The sequence below is a fragment of the Cheilinus undulatus genome, linkage group 19 (assembly GCF_018320785.1).
Source record: "Cheilinus undulatus linkage group 19, ASM1832078v1, whole genome shotgun sequence".
In the NCBI taxonomy this organism is placed as follows: domain Eukaryota; kingdom Metazoa; phylum Chordata; class Actinopteri; order Labriformes; family Labridae; genus Cheilinus; species Cheilinus undulatus.
In genome coordinates this window covers 21029551-21053559 of record NC_054883.1, presented here as the reverse complement: position 1 = coordinate 21053559, position 24009 = coordinate 21029551, and the positions used below count along the sequence as shown (strand labels likewise).

General features: G+C 38.7%; 1 protein-coding gene across 11 annotated transcripts; it reads left to right on the top strand.

The window, feature by feature from the left end:
- The first annotated feature begins 144 nt into the window (after window positions 1–144).
- mak (male germ cell-associated kinase) lies at window positions 145–23951 on the top strand. Of its 11 annotated transcripts, none has more exons than XM_041814469.1 (16): window positions 145–263; window positions 3346–3719; window positions 6688–6742; window positions 8775–8896; window positions 9808–9890; window positions 11890–12022; window positions 12513–12684; window positions 13511–13678; window positions 14792–15037; window positions 15224–15432; window positions 17373–17512; window positions 17736–17867; window positions 19967–20053; window positions 20663–20782; window positions 20952–21047; window positions 22285–23951. In XM_041814469.1, the coding sequence occupies exons 2-16, from the start codon at window positions 3616–3618 to the stop codon at window positions 22443–22445; spliced, it is 2028 nt and encodes a 675-aa protein (XP_041670403.1). In that variant the 5' UTR covers window positions 145–263; window positions 3346–3615; the 3' UTR covers window positions 22446–23951. The 11 variants fall into 11 exon arrangements, with proteins under 11 accessions (XP_041670403.1, XP_041670404.1, XP_041670405.1 ...); XM_041814470.1 differs by lacking the exon at window positions 9808–9890 and adding an exon at window positions 9385–9464; XM_041814471.1 differs by lacking the exon at window positions 19967–20053.
- Window positions 23952–24009: the final 58 nt, after the last annotated feature.

Genomic DNA, 24009 nt, shown 5'->3' with positions numbered 1-24009 from the left:
ATCGGAAACTCCATTTGTCATCTTACCGATTTTCGCCTCCGCTAGCTAGACATTCGCGTAGACTACAAGACCCACAATGCATTGCGCCTACTCGAGTTTGTGTGTGTTTCCATGGAGAACGGTAGCACACATTACCACAGACACACACAGGGCACCTTATCGTAGGAGCTAGGGTTGGAGACGACGTGTATTTTGTCATAAGTAACTTCGAGTTATCAACAGGACCAAGTAACCGCCAAGACAAGGAACTACAGCCCGGAATGGTGAGTTTTAACTTTGGGAAAAGGAGGGTAGTTAGAGTCGATAGTTACACTAACAGGCCAGAACAAAAACGGCAAGGGAGACGAGTTGGCAAAGCTGACATGTCAACCGCAATGCCACTGTCACTTTTTGACACTTTTTTCTAGTAAGCAGCCCTTTAGGTGTAGTTAGGTCATTGGAGTTGATTCTATTTATAAGGTTAGGCAGTATTTGTTTTGTTCTGGTAGCGGTGTTCAGGTCAACGTGAATGACAACAGACTTACTTATCGAGACAAAGTGCCTCATTATACTACCAAGTAATCACATTACAAGTTAAACTTCTTTTCCTTTGTAAGGCAAATATCCAAGCGTGTTTTCAATAATTGACCTTGGATAGCCCCCTTATGTCATGTGTCCTGGAGACATGTTAATTCCCTTTAAATCCCTCACCAACAGATTGCCTACTGGGAAAGCTGAGTGCATGCGGCCGGTTTCTTAGCCATTGCTAACTGTAACTGTTTGAGACCCAGGTATCAACAGAGTTTTTATTTGATAATTTATTTCTTTAAGTTTCTTTAAAGGTTACTGAAACAAATAAAGCCAATGTGCAAAGAGGAATAAGTCTTTAGATATTACCATAAACTAAAGGTATTTTTGACCGTGAGTTATCATACATTGAACAGCTGTCCTTGATCTACCTGCAGCAGTATTTCCACCACAGCTGGTCATTGACCTAAAGAAACATATGCTACTGAGTAGGGCTTATATGGATTAAAAATCATGGGCCCTACCTTGACAGCGTAAGCACTCTGTTTAAAGTATACAGCACAAAGTCTTCCTTTTTTGTGTCTTTACATATTGCTATCTAGACTGGAAAAAATCCCAGCGCAGTCTGGTGTTGAGTGCAAAGAGAATGGATTGAGTCACTTAATTGTACATAGCGTTTTGAGAGTGACATGAGTTTAATTAGTCAGAATACTGCTCTTTATTCCCTATAAGAATGGAGAGCAAATTCAGGCTTGTACACTAGTACTAGAAAATTTTCTTTACTAGGCTGAAACATTCCCACAACATCAATAATAAAGATGCAATGAACATTGCCACTTTACACACAATAGTGTTACTTCATTTACTATAAAAATGTCTAGACACAATGACAGGATCTTTGTTAACTCATGTTCTGTGAGCACACGACCAAAAACACTTCTTTCTTTCCTGTGTCTATCTGGAATGATGGGGCCATCATAGATATATAACTATAAATGCATGAAAGCATGTGAGTGTGTGCTGTGGCATATGTTTCTATTAGACAGAATGCATGATGGAGTGATCGTGCATGGGGTAGAGCTTTAAAACAAAGTTAAACAAAGCTTTCCATCTCTTAGCCCTCCTTTCCATTAAACATTTAAAGTTCATCTTTTTAATGTGACCTCAAAATATTAAAAAACTTTCTTTAACACAAACTCGAGACTTTAGACTGATTTTTTGGTGGGCTGATATTGGATCTGATGGTATTAAATTGGGAACTTGTGAATCGGAATTGATTCAGGTAATCAATGGCAATACCCAGCCCTAGTCCTGTTACTAAATAGAGATGGCTTGATTTTGAAATTTAGGGCTGACACTGAAACAGATGCATTTTCATTACTTCCTTTGTAGTAAGATTCCCACTGTGCAAATAATTTATCTTGTGTTAAATGATAACAAGTAGGGATGCATGATATCGGATTTTTGCCGATATCTGATATGCCGATATTTATAGATTCATTTTAGCCGATACCGATATTTAAAAGTATGTTTTACCTGACTAAAAATTCTGTCCTTTTAACACGATTTTAGGTTTGAGGATAAAAAAAGAAACAAACTTTTTTGTTTCTTAAAACACACTTTAAAGTATAAAGAATGAGAATGAATAAAGACAAAGATCTCAACTTACATAGGTCTGTTGGTTCAGCCTAAAACTCCACTAATTTATTAGTATATATGGCCAAATTTTACAGTTGATAAATGCTGATATGCATGGCCAAAATATTTGATGTAAATATCGGCAAAAATGTTGACATCTGCCAATACCGATATTTGGCTTTTTTTGCTAAAATCTGCTGATACCGATACCTGCCCGATAATATCGTGCATCCCTAATTAAAAGAAATCAGAGTTTGTCCAATGGATGATTTTTCAAGCCTCTATAAAAACCTTCTCTTTGAATCAGCAGTTGAGTATAATAGATTGATATGGCATAAACAGTTAATGTAGGTGTTTGACATCAACCATCCCTACTCCAATGTATCTCCCTTAACCCAACTAAAATTGTCTCTACTTTTAATTACATCAGAAATTGTGTTGTGTAAAAACAGGATACTGATATAACACCAATTTTATCCATGCATTGCTATCTTAAAGAAGTATACCATATCCTTACAGCTCTAAGAGAATCTACGAGATGTTTGTTTATTTCCTGGGGAATCATGAAATCCACTCAGGGTTTCAATAAGAGAACAGACCTTGAATTGAGACACTGAATAGTGTGGCACAACCCGACTTAAATCCTTCATGCAAAAGGATAAACTGGGCTTAAAAAGGCTTAAGAGAGGCTACTCAGTTGATCTGGTTTTATCTCAGGTTTGCCATGAGTCTGATGGGAGAAGACATGTGGATATGATGTGTAACACAAGCCAGAAAACATTTAGTTCTAGCGACCTGAAACAGACAGAGGTGAATTAACTTTTAGTTTCATCTAAGCCTGACAGCTATTGGTGTTGATTCTGTGTTCTGTATAAGAGCAAAGTTATATGGCAGAATGAACCACATGAGAGTTTATTAAATGGTGTTATGAATCATATCCTCTCACCTGGCAGGTGGACGGTAGTAGATACGGGTTATTGTGATGTAATATCCTATTTACATCCCTCTGGGCCTAATCTGCCTAGTGCTGGCTGAGTCATCTCCCTAAGGTTGTCATGTTGGAGCCTCCTACTAGTGAGGCACTCACCTAATCCACTTCACCGAGGGCAAAACAAGAAGGCGCTCTTGTTCGTCCATGTGTTTGTGTTGGACTTGTATGCATCTGGTGCTAAGTTCTGCCTTTTTTTTCTCTTATTGAAGGATAGCACGGGCACATCACTGACTGCTGGATGACTGATTCCTGCAGGATTGTACCTTTTTTTATCAGAGGATCCATGACTGCAAGATGAGTGTGAAACTTGAAGACATATTGGCCAAGTGAAAGTCCTCTCTCAAGGGAATGAACGATTGGTAACTTCTGGAGAAGAGGCTGCTGAATCAAAGACTTTTTATCCATGATTTCACACTGTTTTTCCACATCTTGGCTTATGAATAAGGAAAGTTAGTGGGCTGATGAAACCATCCTGAGAGATGATGAACCGTTACACCACCCTGAAGCAGCTGGGTGACGGCACCTATGGCAGCGTGCTGATGGGGAGAAGCAACGAGTCTGGAGAGCTGGTCGCTATCAAGAGGTTAGGGCTGATTCATACCCTGTGTGTGGTTTTTGTGTTTGACCATGTATTCATTTATGTCAGTGTGGTGGCTTCAAAAGTTTGAGAGGCAAACTGTTTTTATATCATAATATAGTCGACGTCTGTTTTTCAATATAGAAGGACTCTACAGTTTAGTGAACCTACTGCATTGATGGAGGCATGCACACTTCTTCTCTATATATATGCCCCCCATTTATATAGTTGCTGTGGTCTTCCTTCTTCCTGTTTAAGTTTTGAGTTGGCCACTTAGACTGAATAATTAAAAAAAACTACCGGCCACTTACATTTTTTTTTATCAGCCACTATTTTAACTAGCAGAAATATTTAATGAGGTATAATATAATGATCAAGGCTTACAGTATTCCATTTATATGCTATTAAATATGAAAGTTTGTGTAGAACTGATCCAACATGTTGTTCATTTTAAACCTTGTTTTCAGCTAATTTGTCCTGTATTTAAACATGAAAATGTTGGGTGTCAGACTTGGTCGAATTTAATATTTTGTGTGCAGTTTCTGCAGTCACATGCCAAATTTCAGACATTAGGCTTGCAAAAAGCAAGACATCAGTTTAAAAACACCTTTAGTAAATACACCAGTTGCAGTAGAGAACTACCCTGATGATAATGAGTCAAAGCATCCCAGCTCACAGCCGCCTGTAAACATCTGACAGCAGCTCTGACAATGGGAGGAGGAGACAGGGTTAGGGCTACTCCCTTTTACTCCTGAAGTCTTTAGTAACAAAAAAAAAAGGGGGTTTCATTTATGATTTTTGCTGTAACAAAACACTCTTTTAGGTTAGGTAACTTATTTACCTGTCCCAGAGGCTGGGAAGCTGAGCAAAGTCGCTGGACACTGGTAATTTCCCACCCTGCTGCCAAGATAAACAAGTCATATGTCCAACAGCAAAAATGTGGGCAAGTTTAACAGCTTTGTACCTTGTTTGGTACATACTCTGTGCCAGTGGTTCTCAATTGGTTTGACATGGCATACTGGTGTGGTTTTGGGCTGAGGAAATTTCTGCAACCATACATTTTCACAATGCAGATATCGATACTTCATTTTGATACCCTGCCACCCCAATACGTAGTGGAATATGAGTGATTTATGTTTCACATTAATTACTCAGGTTTCTTATCCCATGTTTGACTGGCATCTTACAAAGATTTTTCTGCAATCAGTCATGATACCCAGGCAGCTTTTATTCTCCTGCTGACTTTCAACATGTTTTTTTCTCTCAGAAGTATTGATTCAGGCACTATTCAGGCACCGGCACCATATAAAAAGTATTAATTTAGCACCGGTATCAGATAAAATCTCAAACGATGGCCAACCCTAGGCATAGTGCCCCCCCCCGTTTTACGATTGCAATTTAATATGCAATTTATAAAAACAATTTTTTAAATATCTCTCAACAAACAAGAAATAAATCAATCCAAATTAAATATCTAACTGTGATTATTCTGACTCATTGCAAATTCGATAGGCATTGGAATGATGATTTTGTCTCTCTCCTTTTTGATAAGAATAAATAACTAAAACAAGGAAAGTAGGCAAAATATTCGAGAGAAAACTGAAACTTAAACATTTGCATGTTGTGTAAACCATTATGCAAACACCTTCTCTGCCTCGAGATTGTAGTTAACTGAAATTTTGAAACACATAAAAGGTAAAAAAAAGAAATATTGCACTTTCTGCAATTTGAAAATTATAGAAGATTGCTATATAATCTAAATTTTGATTAATTTCCCAGCTCTAAAGGCAGATAACCACAATTCTTCTGTGCTACACATTTCTTGTCGACCTCCAGGCCAAGGACAGGTATGGAAACTAAGCAGCATGTCCAGAAAGCCTTGTCCAGTTTGGATCTAGTTAAAGCAAGAGTAGATCAATCTTCATCTGTCTTATCTACTGTAAGTGTGTAAGTCTAACTTTGAGAAATTTGATTTAGTACAGTTTCAGTTGGGCAAACATTTTAACATGAATTTTAAAAGTCCAGTTTTAGTTAGATACAATATTAAGACATTTTCTAACTGCATACAAAAATACTGACAGAGAAACTACACAGGCATTTAGATGAGTTTTTATCATTCTACAGTGAGAAGTGTTTAATATTTTAAATGTAGGTCAACTCTGGCCAAGTAGTATTCAAAGTATTCAAAAGTAAGACCCTCTAATACCCGAATGCTTAAACTTTGCCATGGAAACATCAAACTGGACAAAATTTGAAGTAAAGTTTCTGGCTAAGCGCCTCTGGTTTCCTTCTATCATCAAGGCAAACAAACCAACCAACATGCCTTTGTTTCAGCAGCATGGCAGCAGGGCTCAATAATGGATGAGAAACCAGGGAGATGCGTCCACTGGTTGATCATTTGGTTACCATGCAAGACAATACATGTGGTGACGGTGAAAGGGAGTGAAAGTAGAAGGAGTGTGTCAGGTTGCTGACATTGCAGAAGGAGGGAGCGAAACAGGCAGGCACCCAAGAGAGAGAAACAAGATATTTGGTCGTTCTGTAGCACTTACATAATTCTAGCTGGAGGGAGAAGAAGCGCTGATCAGAGGAGATAAGCTACCAGAAAGGTGTCCCATATGCCACCTGCTGTGTGGCTTTAATGCCTGTAACAGCATTAACAGAGCACTCACTGTCAGTTACTGCTTTAACTGAAAGTGAATGTTTTTTTAAAGGAGATTAAATTAGAGTTAAAGCCTGCACAATGTCGTCAACCAATTCAAAACACTTTACAGTCTAGAGTTTATATGGTTTTATTATAGAATTGAATGAGCTGAAATTAGAGACACCTCTGAAAAGTTTAATTATTAATGGAGACACACAAAGGAGTTCTTTAAAAGATAGTAACACTACTACTGTATACGGCCTGCAAATGTGACGCCTTTTCTTAAGGTGACACATATCTGATCATGTTTGGTTTGTTCTTCCTTTACAGAATGAAGAGGAAGTTTTATTCATGGGAAGAATGTATGAACCTACGAGAGGTGAAGGTAAGGTTATGGGACACTAATGAGGTGCCTAAACTCTTCTCACCATAGGTGACATACAGAAGAATATAAAGGCTCATTTATGCTCTATGTTTGAAACCACGTACAGATATGCACTGACCTTTCTGATCATACTCTGCGTTGATGTCGTCCATTTTTTGTCCATTCTCTTGAAGCTTACAGAAATGGATCAAATGTTGTAATACAGCCGCCAGTTGTTGGGCAGTGTTGAACAGTTCAACCTAGAGTAGCAAATGTAGTGAAGACGAAACATTTGAAAGAACTTAATCAAGTTGCAGAGGAAATGTAAATGAATAATGAGTGTGTTATTAGAAAATAAAAACATATCAATGATGTTGGCTCACCTGGGGACAAAGACAGACAACTACAAGAGCATAACTGAGCAGAGGATGGAGCGTTCTCACTTCACTCTATGGGACTGATGGAGCAGAATCAAAGTAGCTCCCTGAGAGACAATGACCTCTAGTGGATTTGTTTTTCAATGTCCATTCCAACATAATAGATGCATGTCAGTAAGAGGGCATTAAGTGTTGTATTAACGGATCTATTTTCATGCGTGCGTAGAGCATAAATGAGCCTTTAGGACGACTGGGACATGATGTACCTGACCTTTAATTTATTCCTAGCTTTCAACCAGCAGAGAACTGGAGGGCAAAAAGAGCTTAGGACAGAAGCAGCTGCCATTGAACAGCCATTTAACATCACCTGACAACAGCTGCAAAATGTATTTATGTTATCAATCTTGATCCTTTTTGGAGTCTCCAGTTTGAAACACTGGGACTTTATCCTCATTAAAACAGGTGTAAAATACTAACTTTCTGTTCTGTTATCGTCTTTATACCTAAAGTGGCTAAACCTCCATGCCTTGGTCCAGTTGAGTTTTCCAGCTAATATGGCCCAGCAACTGTCATCTAGAGATCTCTATTTCACTGTACAAATTCAGACAGGAAAAATATTTTTTGTTGTATTACTTAATAGTGATACGTACAGTGAGTCTGAACGCTACCTTTCTGAAGACTCCTTGTTCGTGCTTGTACTCCAAATGGTTCAAATGCAGCATTTAGTTTAATTTGGGTATTCCTGGATAGGCGTTTGTTGACTAATTTTAGCAGAAATTCTAAGGGGCTAATTTAGCCATGACAAAGGACGTCAACAAATTCATATTGTCAAAATGTTTGTTTGCAGAATTAACACAGCATTGTGTTGAAACTAAAACAGTCCAGCACAGCCTTTTTAGAAAGTCCTGCTGGCCAATTTAAAATCAACAAAGGGACAGTTGTGTCTCCCAAGCTGTAGTTTTGACACCCCTGCTTTAAAGCAACAATGTTCTTCTTGGACACTGGAACTTTTGACAAAGTAACCAACGTAACCCATTTCTCCTTTGAATTAGGATTATGTTACGTCATTCAAAATCCTATTACAAAAATTATGCAGTTTATTCAGTGTTAAGCTTACAATGTGCCTTTTAAACTAACCATCTTATCAGCTGCTAATTTTAATTATTTGACATTCATGGACACTGGAAGTCCGTCAGAGTTGGGGGTCTCCCATGAAGTCATTTTTGATTTGCTTTTATACTCTCTCTAGTCTTTGAACCAAGTAGCAGTCATCGGCTGTCCTTGTCTGATAGGATATGCCTCTTGGGATGGATTTGAATTACTTTGCACTGTATTCTGATGGAGCCAGAGGTCAGTGTTAAACAACTTCCAGGCAATATTTCCTTTAATGCTACACAGAAAAGGGAGTTTTTCCTCAACCATCTCTGGAATATGTCATTCATAACATCCTGGAGTCACATATTGAGTCTCAGTTTCATAGTTGTAGGAAGATGTGCCTGAGGAAAAAAGTCAGGGTCTAATAAGAAACATGACAATTTAACAGTTTATAAATCAAAAATATAATCTTAATATCAATCCCAGAACCCAGAGAGAACCAGTAAAGGGAAGCGAAAATGGAGGAAATGTGCTCAAATGTAGGTCTACCAGTAGTTACTTATTTGTCATTGTCCCACCAGTCACTGAAGAAACTGAACCATGCCAACGTGGTGAAACTGAAGGAGGTTATCAGAGAGAACGATCACCTCTACTTTGTCTTTGAATATATGAAGGAGAACCTCTATCAGCTTATGAAGGACAGGTAAGAAAAGAAACACCACACTGATCAACACGTGTGCACAAGATTTATAATGCCATTGAATGGTTTATATTATTACTAAATCTGAAATGTACCAAATGTCAGCATCGTATCAGGATTTTCCTATTGGTTCAAAAGCCGTAAATGGCTAGATTTACTAATTAAAGATTATTCTTGTTAAAGTACTTGTTTTAAGTGGCATATTTTATATATCTGTCACACATCACAGTATTTTGAAATGTTTACCAGCATCAGCTTGCCCTGACACATACACAGCTGCCAACTGACTTTCTCTAAGAGCAGCCTTGCTGCTTTTCTTAGTTTGTAATCCCAGGTGTGGACTGCACCTGCAAACACCTTGCTTTAGCTTCCTCTGTGGCAAACAACTGAAAGAAGTCACTTAAATGTTTAAATATATCTCATGTATGCTGTGTTTCTGGGAATATTGTGTGTTATACTTGAGACTCATAAACTCAATTTTATGTTTACAGAAAAAAATTGTTCCCTGAGTCAGTGATCAGAAACATAAGCTTTCAGATTTTACAAGGCCTGTCCTTTATACACAAACATGGTAGGTGTACCGTGTTTCCCTACATGTCCTGCTGGTGTGAGGAGGGTGGTTGCATACTGCAAGATTCAGAAAATTTTAAACATGATCCTGAATTGGGAAATTGGAGCATCAGAATCTTGTAGTTTGTGAACTCTTCATAATTAACTCACTCTTTTCACTTTCCTCCTAAGAAATGGATTTGTGGAAGCATCTTATGTAGGCTGGAAAGCTTAAAACCTTGACTTTTAGATGCTTCCACTCATCTGGCTGACATGTCTCTGGATTTCTTTATCTTCTAACTACTTGTTTCATTTCTCTCTTGCCTCCTTATCATTTGTTTTCCATGCTTTTACTCTCCTGTCAGAGAGAATAAGATGTTCTCTGAAAATGAAATCAGGAACATCTTGTTTCAAGTTCTGTCTGGGTTGGTTTTTGTACATAAGCACGGTAAGGGGTTCTATGCTTCTTTTTTTGACCTACTCAAAGGTAGCATGATCTTTCCGTTGTTGGTTTTAGTGTGTGATAAGTCTTGTTACTTAATGTGAACCTAGGATAGAATAACACGTGAACTGTAAAGGTTTACAAACATGTAATGTTCTTGTTTCATTCCAGCTATGTGTAAGTAATGTTTTAAGATATGCCCTAAGGTCCACAATTAACCCTGTGCTGAAACTTGGCAAGTTCCAAGTCTTCAAGTTGTGAAGTTTTGTTGTTTGGTTTTACTGCAGACATGCAACATCCATCTTAATCAGTAGATGGAAGGTTAATCTTAACTAGAAGAGTGTGATCTCCAAACTAACCAACATATTTTTGCTGATATGAAGTTTTCACTTAATTTGACCAATTAGTTAAAAGGCATTTTTAATGCAGTGTTTGTTAAGATTCTGTCTCATGCCAGATTGTCTATGGACAGGCCAACAGCTGAAATAACTGCTTTTTTCCATGTATCCTCAAACAGCAACAAAAGTGTATGCGAAATATTTCTGAGCATTGTGATTAGCTTTCAGACTGAACCTACACAAAGCCAATACAACCTGTAGCTGGATCATGTGACTTAGCTGAATAACTGACCCATACTTTGGTATCATTTTGGCTATTCTGCTAAATTTAGCTTTATTCTGGCTGAGGATTGATACACTATATGGACAAAAGCATTTGGCCACACCTGTTAACTATTGAACCAGGTGTTTTAATCAGACCCGTTGCCACAGGTTTATAAAATCAAGCACCTAGCCATGCAGTCTCAATTGGCAAACATTTGTGATCCAAAATTGGTCATTCTTAACAGCTCAGTGACTTCAAGCATGCTACTGTGATGGATGTCATCTTTGCGATAAGATGGTTTGTGAAATTCCGTCCCAGCTGGTTATTCCACAGTCAACTTACAGTTGACTGTGGAATAACCGCCATAAAGTGGGGCAAAAAGTTGACAAGCATTAACCGCAGCAAAAGTCGAGTGTGCACATTTGCCAAAGTATAGCGTCGTTTATATTCAAAATACATGTCGACATACAAGCAGTTTACCAGTTGCTAACTTGTTTGCAAGGTCAGCAGGAAGAAAGTCAACAACTTCTTGAAAAGGGGCATATTGCCATCAACTTTTAACCTTGCAAATGGATTTGCCCGTTTCTGTTTCTGTGTTTCTCACTGCTGAATCCATCTTGCAAAGCCCTGTGAGAAAGTGACAGGACCAATCAGGGTGAGACGAAGTTGTGACGTAAGCAAGCAGCGACAAGAGGCCCGTGCCCTTTATGGTGGGAAAGATTAGCGTGAATGCTGCTATAGCGTTGATTTTATCAGAACTTGACAACATTTTTCCATTAAAAGAAGAACAAAGAACAGCATTGAGTTTTTTTGCGAAAAACGACAAAAGTCGTGTAGTGACATGTCTACAGTCACCATGGTTAGGGTTATGCAGTTCTCTATGGAGTTTACTCCTCGGTAGTGATGCACACCTACTACGTCCAATTTTGTTGTTGCTCTGATTGGCACGTAAAGATATGAGACAGAACGTTCATCCAATCACCCTCAGTTTTTTGTTTTTTTTCAAAGACTCTGCCCTTTCCCAACACACTCTATGGGAGGGTTTCCAGGTAGATGTGTGAAACAAATGTGTGCATTCTCCTGTTGATAAATCTACCAGTTAAATTGCCTAACCAAGTTAGCTTGACTGTTCTATACGTGTAGACATACTGGCCGTAGAGGTGGTTAAATAATAAAGAGGGCAATGTAGAACACTCAGGCCTTAAAGAAAAAGACCTTGGAACATGGACCACCCCCATTCACATAAACCACCTATTCAACAAAACCTCAGTTTTTCCTCTCTTGTGCTTACTGAGTTTTGCAAAGTAGCATGCCGGTTAAGTAGTTTTGTGATTTAGTTTGTTTGTTAAAATTTGCAGTTACCCTTTGCACATAGACTGAGCCCAGTAATACCTTTTTACAGGTTTCTTTCATCGTGATATAAAGCCAGAGAATCTTCTATGCATGGGTCCAGAACTGGTCAAAATAGCAGATTTTGGACTGGCCAGAGAGATCCGCTCCAAACCTCCCTACACAGACTACGTGTCAACGAGATGGTGAGAGAACTTGATTGGTTAGAATAGACCTTTTTCTGTCTTTGAACACATTGATGTGGTTAGTGGGTGGAGCTGAACTGGTGGCAGAAAATAAGCTGGCAGTAGCTTTTCAGTCATATCACAACAGAATGTTCTGGACTATCTGGATACCTTCTCTTATATGTTTTACTAAAGTTGTATGGATGTGAAAATCAGTACCAGTGTTTAAAATTACAGTTTAGCTAATGCTAATGCTTTACCACTCTTTTCGTGTTCTTTTTCCTAAATATCGGCCTATCTTATCGGGTTCCTATCCACTTGCTTCCACTGTTTTTCTGCCACTGATATGTGCACACAACTGCCATAACGTAATGATGACATCTACTCCAAATTGTCTGTAATTGTCCACAAACAAAGGAAAGGCCATACATTCATCCTAACATTATATGACTATTTAACTATACAGCACAGAGTTGTTGGCTGGTTTGTTTGAATATATATTTTTGTCAAGGTATCGAGCTCCAGAGGTTCTGCTCAGGTCGATTTCCTACAGCTCTCCCATTGACCTGTGGGCTGTGGGCTGCATCATGGCTGAACTCTACACTCTCAGACCTCTATTTCCTGGAAACAGTGAAGTGGATGAGATCTTTAAAATCTGTCAAGTCCTAGGCACAGTCAAAAAGGTGAGCAGTGTCTGCAGGTAGACAAGTTGAAAGGAATTATTTGTCATCAGGGTTTAAAGGGATACAGTCGAAATTACAACTTTGTGATATGATTACGTTTATTGTGGAAATGTGTTGATCAAGTCAAAGTAAGCTGTAAGAAGTCTGGGAGTCCTGATTGTCCTCTTTCTGTGGGGCAAAGCAGCTTGTGTGCTTCATGCTGAGCAGGATGTCCTCTTTATTAAGGCTTTTCTTTTCCTATCCATCTCTATTTACTCTGATTGGAGGGAGCAGTAAGAGCCCATTTTAGTAAGAGCTGGGCAGGAACTAAGTCTTCGACCTTAGCCACAGGGACAGGCATTCAGTAGCACTTAAATACACTCACTGACCACTTTATTGGGTACCACTTGCTAGTACTGTGCCAAAAACTGTGACCTCCGACACACCTGTCCTAAGAAATAGATGTGCAAAGCAACTCTTCCATTGGAGGGCTTAGTGACAGGTCAATAGTTGCTCTAAGGGTTATATTTGTATGTTCAAGGCAAGTTTTAGTAACATATTTCAGCAGATAGACAATTCAAAGTACTTTACTTAAGACATCAGAACATGGTGATGCATTCATATTCATTCATATTTGTTATTTTTTTTATTTGATTAGGATGTCACAGATTATTCAACATACGTGCAATACATGTCAATGTAAATATGCAGGAATTAGCACAACAGCTAAATTTCATCCCTTGTGCTAAGGCAGGTAATTACAAAAATGTAGCATTAGTAAAATAGCAATGTTTTTAAAAAGTTGTAAGCATCAAAATACATTTTCCATATGATTCTTTTACTTCAGGCAGATTGGCCGGAGGGCTACCAGCTCGCAGCTGCTATGAACTTTCGGTTCCCCCAGTGTGTGCCGACCCACCTGAAGACCCTCATCCCAAATGCCAGTAATGAGGCCATCACTCTGATGAAGGACCTGCTGCAGTGGGACCCAAAGAAGAGACCGACTGCTGTGCAGGTAGGAAAGACCAAGCCTCTTGATGGTCTTTAATCTAGTCTGCATGGCAGACTGCTTTACTGCTGTGGACTCCATGGGTTTAAAACGGTGATTTCCAGGACAACACTGCTACGTGCAGATCCGCTGTAGCTCCAATTCTGAGATTGAATCAGCATCCTAATCCTTCATTTTAAGTTGTGCTTAAGCCCCTTTACGTCACCCTCTGGGCCTGTGCTTAATGTTCCACCTGTGCTGCTGTGCTCAGTGTGTTTATCATGTACAACAGTGGTTATCACGTACTTGGATATAATTTACACTCCAGTGAGGAGCTTGAATTGCTCTGTGGGCCCTGAGCAGGCAACACTTTTCTGACAGGAGTGACAACACTTTTCCATTCTCTGCTTGCACAGCTCCCAGGTGAATGATGCACATCTACTGACAAGTCATCCTGGGAGAACAATTTGGTTTTACTCTAAATTTAGTCAGCAAAGTATTAAATACATAAAGTAAATCAATGTAACAAGAATGGAAAATATTGTGTCTGCATAATATTCTTAAAATCCTTCCTGTGTAACAAAAAATGTTCAGCTTCATTGACACTCAGTTTAACCATTTAAGTTATATGGTGGACTAATCCATGAATTTTATTACACCATAGGATAGGATAGGACAGGACAGGACAGGACAGGATAGTATAGGATAGCATAGGATAGGGCAAGATGGTATGTGATAGGCAGGTAGGATAGTAGGGGATAGGAAAGGAACAAAAAGAAAGGAAAGGGTAGGGTAGGATAGGATATGTAGGTTAGGATTTTAAGAGCATCATCAGATATTGGGTTAGGATAGTACAGTAAAGACTGTACTATCCTAACCCAATATCTTCAATAGTACAGACTTTACTGTACTATCCTAACCAATATCTGATGATGCTCTTAAAATCAACCTGTTGTTAAAAAATCTGATCCTCTGATGAGAAATGCCAATCATGTATGGTTAAGCAAGGTTTGAAATTAAGTATTGTTTACACTAGCGTCATGTTGTACGAATGATTAAAACATATCCTTACTGTACTACTTAAGAATTCTTGCTTAATATTCAAGCTAACAATCTGTTGTTGCCCCTTGTCTTTTCTAGGCCCTGCGTTATCCATACTTCCAGGTAGGACAAATTTTAGGACCTCGTCCTCAGAGCCAGGATGTGAAGAAAGCACAAGCAAGGATGCAAGCCCAGAGGCAGACACCAGAGAGCAAGACCGAACCCCAACAGACTTCATCTGAGTCCAAAGCCTCAACTTCCTCCTCCAGAAACCATCAGCAGCATCAGCCTCTTCAGCAGATCCCCCTACCCCAAACAGAGTGTAAACCAGGTCTCAGCCATGCAGTAAGTGTCTGTAGTTCAAGGTCAATACTATGCAAATGAAATAACTTCACATTTTATATAAGAATAGTGTTTAAATAACAATCCTTCCACTGGTTTTGTATAATAGACTCCTCTTTAAATAAAAACTGGATTTTTACATTTTAGTCTGGAAATCTGTGTAAAATTTATTGGTAAAATCTTCTGCAGAAAGCATCATCAGTGGGCAGTGAGAACAGTATCTCTGGTGGAGGAGTGGGGGTGTTAAAGAGTGGCCGTCGTCGCTGGGGCCAGACGGTGGCCAAGACCTCAGATAGTTGGGAGGAATCTGACCCCTCAGAAACATCTGCCTCCAACTCCAAGAAACCCAGCCTAGGGAACGCAGTGGAGGAGAAGGCCTCTGTGGAGCACCGACCACTGTGAGTCATCTTTTAACAGATCTGCATTGTACACGAAATGAATATGTAAGCATTGACTGTCAGATTTTTTAGGATACTAAGACCCTGTTTACACCTTGTATTGATATCCCAACAAGGTAATTGTACTCCCATTGGTAATCCTCAATGCTATGTGAATGCACCAAAAATCACATTATATTAGAAGCTGTTTGTGCTTGTTACACATTTTGACTTCTGGAGACATCACAGCACGGTGTCATCACATGCCATGAGATTATGAAGCTGTCTGAATAGTGTGTTCTTCGACAGTTTATTCATTTGACAAAATTAGCCCTACAAAATTAACCAGGGTTCTTTCATCACTTTTAGAGCTATTTCAAACACAGACCATGCTGCTGCTGGAAACAGACATACACGTAGAGGGCATCTATTGGAAACAAGAGAAAGTCTTAAAGTCATTAAGCAGATTCTTTTAAATTATGGTAATTTAAGAAAAACTGGGCTATATTTAAATTCTAGCTGTGCAATTAATTGAAAAATATTCAAAAACCGTTAGAGCCTCTAACTGACGTAAACCTGCCGCGTCAAGGATTTAAATTTTTTCCCCTTGTAATTCTCTCTCTACTAATGCACCACCCCCTTAAAAACAAACCACTAGCTTTGCACTCATGTGATAGGAAGCCAGGTGTCGCAGGGCACGCAGCCTGCTGGAAACCCAAGAGAAGAAGAAGTACTAGTCATGTTACACCATCCTATCCAGTCTGCTAAAACTAAAACACGGAGACGACTGTGCAACATGAGCAGCAAAGTTATTTTCTACTTTTTATACTACAGTATACATTTTTTACAAGTTGTTTTCTACTTTTCTTGTAAAATTTGACCTTTTTTTTAATGAAAAATATTTTCTTTCAGCTGATGTGTGTTTTGATTTCAATTGTTTCAATAAATAACTATAAATTTTTCATCTTTGCATGTTCCTTTCAGTTATTTGTTGTATAATTATACAAATATTTACAGAACAAATGGAGTCAGAGGTTGGGGGTGGAATAATCGTTCATTAATCTTAATTGAGGTAAAAAGTTCCATTAACCTTGATTTTGATTTTTGCCATAATCACCCAGCCCTACCACCGCGTATGTAGTATTACCCTAATACTGCTTAATCTTGACTGACATGCATGTGAGGCTGCCCCATCAACTGAGGTAGGCTGCAGTAGTCTGCCAGTAAGAAAAAAATACATGGCTCATTTATGTCCATCCAGCCTAGCTGGTTACTTGTTGTCTCAAATTGCGCTGTCATTCCAATCCAGCAAGCACCCAACTAAATCAATTTGCTGAATAATAATTATTTACTTTGGAGCATCTAATGACCAAATAAGAGAGATAGGCTGTTAAAGAGGGTAGTCTCTGACATTATGGCGAAGTATACCAGCACACAATGTGCAGTAAAGATGTTGGGGTGAATTATTGATTAGCTAAGATACTAGCTGCACCTCTTTAACAGTGTTAATCCCTTATTATGTCATAAATTTTAAAACGTTACAGTGAAATGACACCCCAGCTCAAGTGAGCAGCAAGGCTTGAATGATATAAATATTTCTCTGTAAGCCTGAGAGCCATGGAAATAATATTAATATATATGTTATAGGAGGCCAGCAAGAGAGTTCAGATCCCAGGTTGTCCTTGGAAATGTATTGTTAATGCAAACTGTGAGCACAAAGTGGAGTCACTTTGGGATTCAACTACTCAGCACAAATGTCCATGCAATGTAAACAGGGTGTAGCCGTGTAATATCTATATATTAGATGCCTTATTTTCTTCCTAGTCTCTTTTTTAATATTTGATACAATTTTGAATGCATGCTCATACATTGAGGACTAACCATTAAGACTGTGTGATGCTGTTTCTCAAAAATGAGCTGTTTTTTAGGACATGGACCTTACAGAATGATTTCTGTTGCAGGCCAAAGGAGCAGAAACCTTTGTATTCATACAGCACAGTGACAAAGCTACCCAATAATATTAAAACTAACCAAATAGACTCCAATCTACCTGGATCTGCTGCACGGCAGCATTACCTGAGCCAGTCGAGATACTTGCCAGGTAAGACCACATGACACCAAAATGGGTCATATCCATCAGTGGAAAATGCCACTGTAACATGGTGATATGAAAGTGTTATGAAAGTCCTTTTGACTCTTTAAAGCCTAGTATAACTTCCATGAATGTTTTGCAACCTCATCAGCCAGTCCTGAAAAAATGCAACATGCCACTGAAAGTCAGTCTGCATGGGATTTATTCATAAAATAATTTCTGTTGCTTCAAGGGTTGATCACCAAGAATCAGAATTCCTCTGGAGATAAGGAGATGGCTGGCATGTCGCTGCGGGACTTGTGGGAGAACTCCTCAAACACAGTCAATAAACCACTCGCTCCAATTGGAACCAGAGTCAATGCAGGTAAGAATGTTTACAGAAATGTTCAGAGGTTTGATCAGTGTGTGCAGTAGATAGGGCCCAGCTTTCACTAGCAAATCAACTCTTATCTGTTAGCAACTTTTAGAGGCCTGAGGTGTAGAAAATATCTAACCAAACTATATCTCAGTGTGTTAGACCCATGTATTGATACTCTTCTAATTATCTGTATCAGTATCTGAAATTTGGAATTATTAGCCGGTTGAAATGGGGCATTGTATACTGCACATGTACGTTCTAAATTTAGAAGAATAAACAATGATTGCACCGGGACTGTTCCTGTCGCCTCATTTTACCTTGCAGTGGAAACCTGGCGACTGACAGTGTCATTAACCGTTACATAATAGGACACTGCACTCTTTGTGATTAGCTCTAAATGCTAATGATGCAGCTAATGTCTCCTGATCAGTATTTATGGAGCTATTGACAGAGCCGTGTTGGAGTGAGCCAGAGTGTCTGTGACTTTAAAGATGGAAGACCTCTATAAATCATTTGTCATGTAGATAGACACACAATCCGGGCCCCTGCTGTGCTCCCTCTTTACCTCCTTTCTGTTGCCTTTCTTTCTCCTCTCCTCTCTTTCTTATTCATGATAGCCGGTGTTTGATCAAGTGTTCCCTAAATGGCTCTTAACTGCAACCTTCAGCTCGTTTGTCTGACCTCCAAACACTCTAACACATACAAACCCACTCTTGTTTGTTCTGATAATACCTACCTTTTTAATGAGTATTATTTGTTGTTGAAAATAATAAACTTGTTTTGTTGTCTTTTTCTGTAAGCTTTAGCATCAGTGTTGATGTGTAGGGTGAATCCAGGGTTAGTGGGACATTGGTGGAATAGGACAGTATGGGTGTTAAGGGAAAATTTCATAAGCAATTGCTAGTTTTTATCGTATCTTATCTTAGACTTTATATTTAAATGTTCTTTAGTTTTGGTCAGATTTTCCTCATTTTCAACCTTTATAGTCTAGTTTAAGTCTATGAACATTCTAGTCCAGTTTTAGTCAATAAAAAGTCCTTACATGTAATTCTTTACTTATAGTGAATGCATTTTATTTTCTTTTAACTATTTATAAGCCATATTGCAATTCTTCAAGAAATATCAAGATTTTTAAATGTCCAACAGTCCAGTTCTAACATTTAAGTCATTTTTTGCTGGTCTTATCCAAGAAGACTTCACTAAAACTTTTAAAAGACTAACATCTAATACCTTCTCACATCTAAAGACAATTTGTCTGCTGGTCGCTGAGTTTTTAGTCTCAAACAAAAAACTGGGGATCTTATATGGTCACTAATTGCAAGACTAGAATTAGATCCCTTTTGAGATTATTTCCTATCATGCACCTGGTGGAATTTCACAGCAACAGAGCAGAAACAGAGCCAGCTTTTGGCTACAGTGGGCTACGTATGTGCCGTGATTTGTTCAGGGGGGAAAAAAACCAGCAAATTGTTTGTAATGTAGTAGAGCAGTGATCATCAACTGTTGGCCCGATGGCCACATCAGGCCCCCCACATCTTCCCACCTGGCCCCCAGAAAATTATTATAATCAAAAATATGCAGCGGATAAATATGTTGTGGCATATCAATTTTTAATTTACCTGCAGCTTTTTAGAAACAAATGAGATTTAAACAGTTTTATTGGGATTGGTTAAATGCTTGATCCATTCAAAAGTCATAATGACAGTATTAGATGATTGGTAGGGATCCCATTTGGACTTTTGTTAGTCTGTTGGCCATGGCAGGATTTATGTTTCATTGTCTGACATGGTGCCATCATAAAAGACAAAAACAAAAATTGTGCAGTTTTATCTGTCCATTAATCGGCTGTAAACATCCTGTCCAATAACCCAAATGTTTCCAGGGAAAAAAAAAATTCCTTTATTCTGATCATATCATATCATGAAATCTTTACTGGAACAGAAGTGTCTTGTGTTGGACTTTTTCCTTAATTTCATGGCAAGTAAGCTTAAAGAAGACAGAAATTCACCCTGCACATTTTACCCTTTTATTTCTCAATCATTTCTTTTTCTCTTTCCCTCTGGTTGCATGCATCTCTTCCAACTCTACTTGTCCTGGGACACTAGATGAGAATGCCTCTAAATCTTTGGATAACCCACAAGAGAAAGCTATTGTTAAAGAAAGAGTTCTTGAGAAAATCGATCTCTCCAAAGGTATTTCTTTGAGATAACATTTAGCGAGCTAGTCTGTTGTATTATACAGCTGGAGTCAATCTAGATATCTCTGACTGTTACTGTTAGTTACTTTAGTTTTCATGCTAAAACACAGCCGTATATTAACATTGTTGTAAATATGCTGGCTGATGCAACAAGCTTTAAGGATTCACCTTGCATCTTTACATGTGAAAAAAACAAGCTGCCAAAGGCTCTGCAGGAGACGAGAGTACAAATACACAGTTTAAGCAGAGAACTAAGACCTCCAGTTGCTAAACCACTGGTAATTTGCTCTACAACCACAACATCTTAATAAAGGAACAATGGGGCTTTTCTCTAATTACACTGATAACCATCTAAGGCTGCCGGTGATGCAGACTGGTGGTGTCGCTTAAAAAGCTCAGTGACTTCAATAACGTGACCTCAGTCATTTGTTTGGGTCATCAGGAGCGTTTGCATATGCAGAAGCTACCTCAAACACACTCACATGAGAATTTAATAGCAGTAAAGTCATGGTCGAGGATTTTTTCTTTGCATTATGTTGACATAATATTTGATGAGCTAAGACATGCAAAGGAGCAAATGAATGGTGTCTTTTTTTACTTTTAGGGACCTTTGTAAGCACCAAATACAACCTCTCTGGAGGTTATATCCCGTCATTCCAAAAGAAAGAGGTGGGCTCTGTGGGACAAAGAATCCAGCTTGCTCCTTTAGCTGGACAGCATGCAAGTAAGACAAAATAACTCCTGATACTTAAAGATCAGTTACATTAGTTCTGTGCCTTACTGTTTCCACTAATTTTTTTTTACAAAAATGTCCAGTCTCTTACTTGCAGTATCTCCACTCTTTAGCTCTTGCTCAGTGAGACAATATTTCTCCTCCTTCTTCACTCTTTCAGTTAATCTTTCCTCATCTCCTGATAATAAAAAAGACAAGCCAAAATCTGAAAAAAACAAGCCCATTTCCAACTCATCTTTGAGTGACTCTAATGGAGGTATTTCCTTTTTTCTTCTAACAGCTGCTATTTTCCTCTCCAATGATCCATGCTTGAATCAGTCAGTACATTTACATGCATTTATGAAAAATCAATTTCCTGTGTCTATCCACCTGAAAGTGGACTTTAAAATACATGAAAACATGGGTGTTTTTAAGTTGAATTTCACGTTGTCTAGATATTGCAATTGGAAACTGATGTTCGAAACCATGTATTGATAGATGACATCTTTAAACAAGGCCATCTGATGCAGTCACCTGAGATTCTGCTTGTGAAGTTGCAGACAGCTGGTTGCAACCAGATAAATGTGGAAAAGGGGAATAGAAGTCTCATTTTACAAAGCTATAAAAGCCAGTTTTGTGGATAGTTATGCAATGAATTTGGACATTTTTACATTCATCTTCTTCTTTTTTATGTTTTCAAACAAAAATTTCAGCTCATACACTCCTGTCGCCTCTATTGGCTGAACATTATACTTGAATGCACAGCTGATGGAGAAGACAGGGTGTTAACAGGCTGAAATTTTCATGTTAAAACTTAAAAAAGGTAGATGTAATCATTTCCAACAAGCAGATAAATGTGAAAAAAGAAATATCTTTTTGAAGGCTCTTGTTTATCCAGCTTTGCTTATAAATGGGATTGAGAAATCCAAGGCTGTAGGAGCTAAATTTGTCTGTGGAAAATCAATTATTCTCAGTGGATATTTTTGTTATAACAAAACTGAGCTAACAAAGCACTTTGGTATTTTTTTGTGCCGTGAAATAGCGCTGCCATGCTACGATGTTGACACGGAAGATTTAGTAATGAAAATCATCCCTCTCCCTCTTATACAGACAGATTTATTGCCCTGTAACTTCAGAAATTAGTCACTTAAAACTGAGTGACTGGGAGAGTTGTTGCTACGAAATAATGCATCGTCTTCTTCAGTTGCAGCGGTGTGAACTAACAAGTGTTTAGAATGTCCCAGAACCGAGCGTAATAGAAACTACCAAGTACCATAGCTGAGTCAGGCATACTCCTGTCAATGAACTGATTACTCTCCAGTGCTCATACACTGGGACAAGGACAGTAGTCCAGACAAACAGCCTAATGGCTACTATTGCTTGACTACATTGTGCATGTAAAAGTACTGATTTCCTCTGCGTTTTGCATCCCATCTCGAAACTCAAATTCCTACCTGTATAGCTGCTGTAAATATTGATGAGAGGTCAGCTGACAGACCGGCATGTTCTTTCAGATTTCGATAACTGGAGAAGGAGAGCAGACAGGACTCAGATGAAGGGGAACAGCTACTCGGCCCTGGGAAAAAACTCCGGGAACATCCTCACCAGAGCTCCAACTGTACAGCCGGTCCATGGCAGGGTAGACTGGACATCCAAATATGGAGGAAATCGATAGATCACACAGAGGAGGGACAACCTCAGCTGTATGTTGGGACTTGGTCATTTAGTGGCATGAAGAGTTTTACTACGATCCTGGTTGTAGAAACCACTATGTTCCCCTGCACGAGTTACATTTTCAAAAAAATCACATATTAAAGTAGATGTTAGAGGGTAGGAAATAATGCCATCCCACATCCTTCAAAGAGACATTTCCATGTCATAACCAGAGAGCCTGAGACATGTACTGTATGATCTTACTGTTTATGTGTGTAGTCTGTATGATTGAAAGATGACGGTTGCCATGATGCTGAACCAAGAATGATACCGTCTAAAATGATCCCATTTGTACCTTGCATTAACATTTCTTTTTAGGCATTTTGATACCAAGAGGACTGCACTTTAGTACATGCATTCACACCAGTACCCCACAATGTTTGTTTACTTATAGCACATGCCTTTTTCTTTTAAAAGCATGTATTTCACAATACGAGGGAGAAAAGCTGTTTAAGAGGCACTGCTAGCCTCTTGGCTTGCAGCTAATTCACCCCTATTCTTTTTTACAGCTGGTGACATAGCATGCAGTGATAGCAAGCCAGGGTAAGAGAGCTCCACAGAAGTATGTATGACTGTAATTTTAGGGTGGGTAAGTGAGTTTCAATATTGGGTCCTCACTCAAGATCTATTGTTAATACAAAGTTTGGGTACTAAAGTTCAGTCACTTGATATCTAAATGCCCAAAACATGCAAAATTTAATGCATATTATAAACAGAGCATAAATGAGGGAGAAAAGCGTTCAAAGGGCACCATGAGCCTCTTTACTTATGGCTGGATAGCCATGCATGCTATGTGCAGGTAAGCTGCTAGCAACATTAAAGAATTGAGGTGAATTATTAATAAGCTAAGAGGGTAATGATGCCACTTTAACAGCTTTTCTCCTTCATTTGGTCATAAACATGCTTTATAGTGAATGGTGATATACCATTTAGTAAATGAGGTTTTTGGGGTAATAGTTGGAGAAGTGGTAGTTACACTGAAATGCCAACTCAGTTTAAGACAAATGGCCAGCATGGCTGCATAGACATAAACAAGCCATGCTTATCGCTTATTGGTGGAGCATTCCAGATGAAGGCATCCCAGACTCCTCTGTATGCAGTCTGAGCATCTTCTGTGGACACTGAGGAGAGCATACTGCTTTGACACTTAACATAAAGGATTGCCCTGAGGTATTGAACTACCCAGCACAGATGTTAATGCAAGCTCTTAACAGGATCTGCAAGACAATCCCACTGTATTCCTGAGTAATCAGGATGCGCCAAGTCTACTGTTAGTGTTGTGATATGAGTAGGAGTTTAATTTAAGATAGCTTTAAACTTTTTTCTATTCTAGCTGCAAGTATTACCACTTAGGACCAACGTAAGCTGTTTATTTATACTTTCTGAAATGCTTATTTCACTCTCCTTTTATCAAACAGGTGACTCTGAACATCTTCCTTGTAATTGTAGTGAAAGCTGTAACTTTGTCTCTCTTTGTATTATGCAACAAATTAACTGAACATTTTGTAAAGGTTTTTACAAATAAA

What these genes read in the sequence shown, in the direction of transcription:
- mak (XM_041814469.1), top strand. Translation starts at nt 3,616, where the DNA reads ATGATGAACCGTTACACCACCCTGAAGCAGCTGGGTGACGGCACCTAT. An exon ending in CCAGTCGAGATACTTGCCAG is followed by an intron (nt 17,513 to 17,735) that starts GTAAGACCACAT and finishes TGTTGCTTCAAG; the next exon opens with GGTTGATCACCAAGAATCAG. An exon ending in TGGAACCAGAGTCAATGCAG is followed by an intron (nt 17,868 to 19,966) that starts GTAAGAATGTTT and finishes CTGGGACACTAG; the next exon opens with ATGAGAATGCCTCTAAATCT.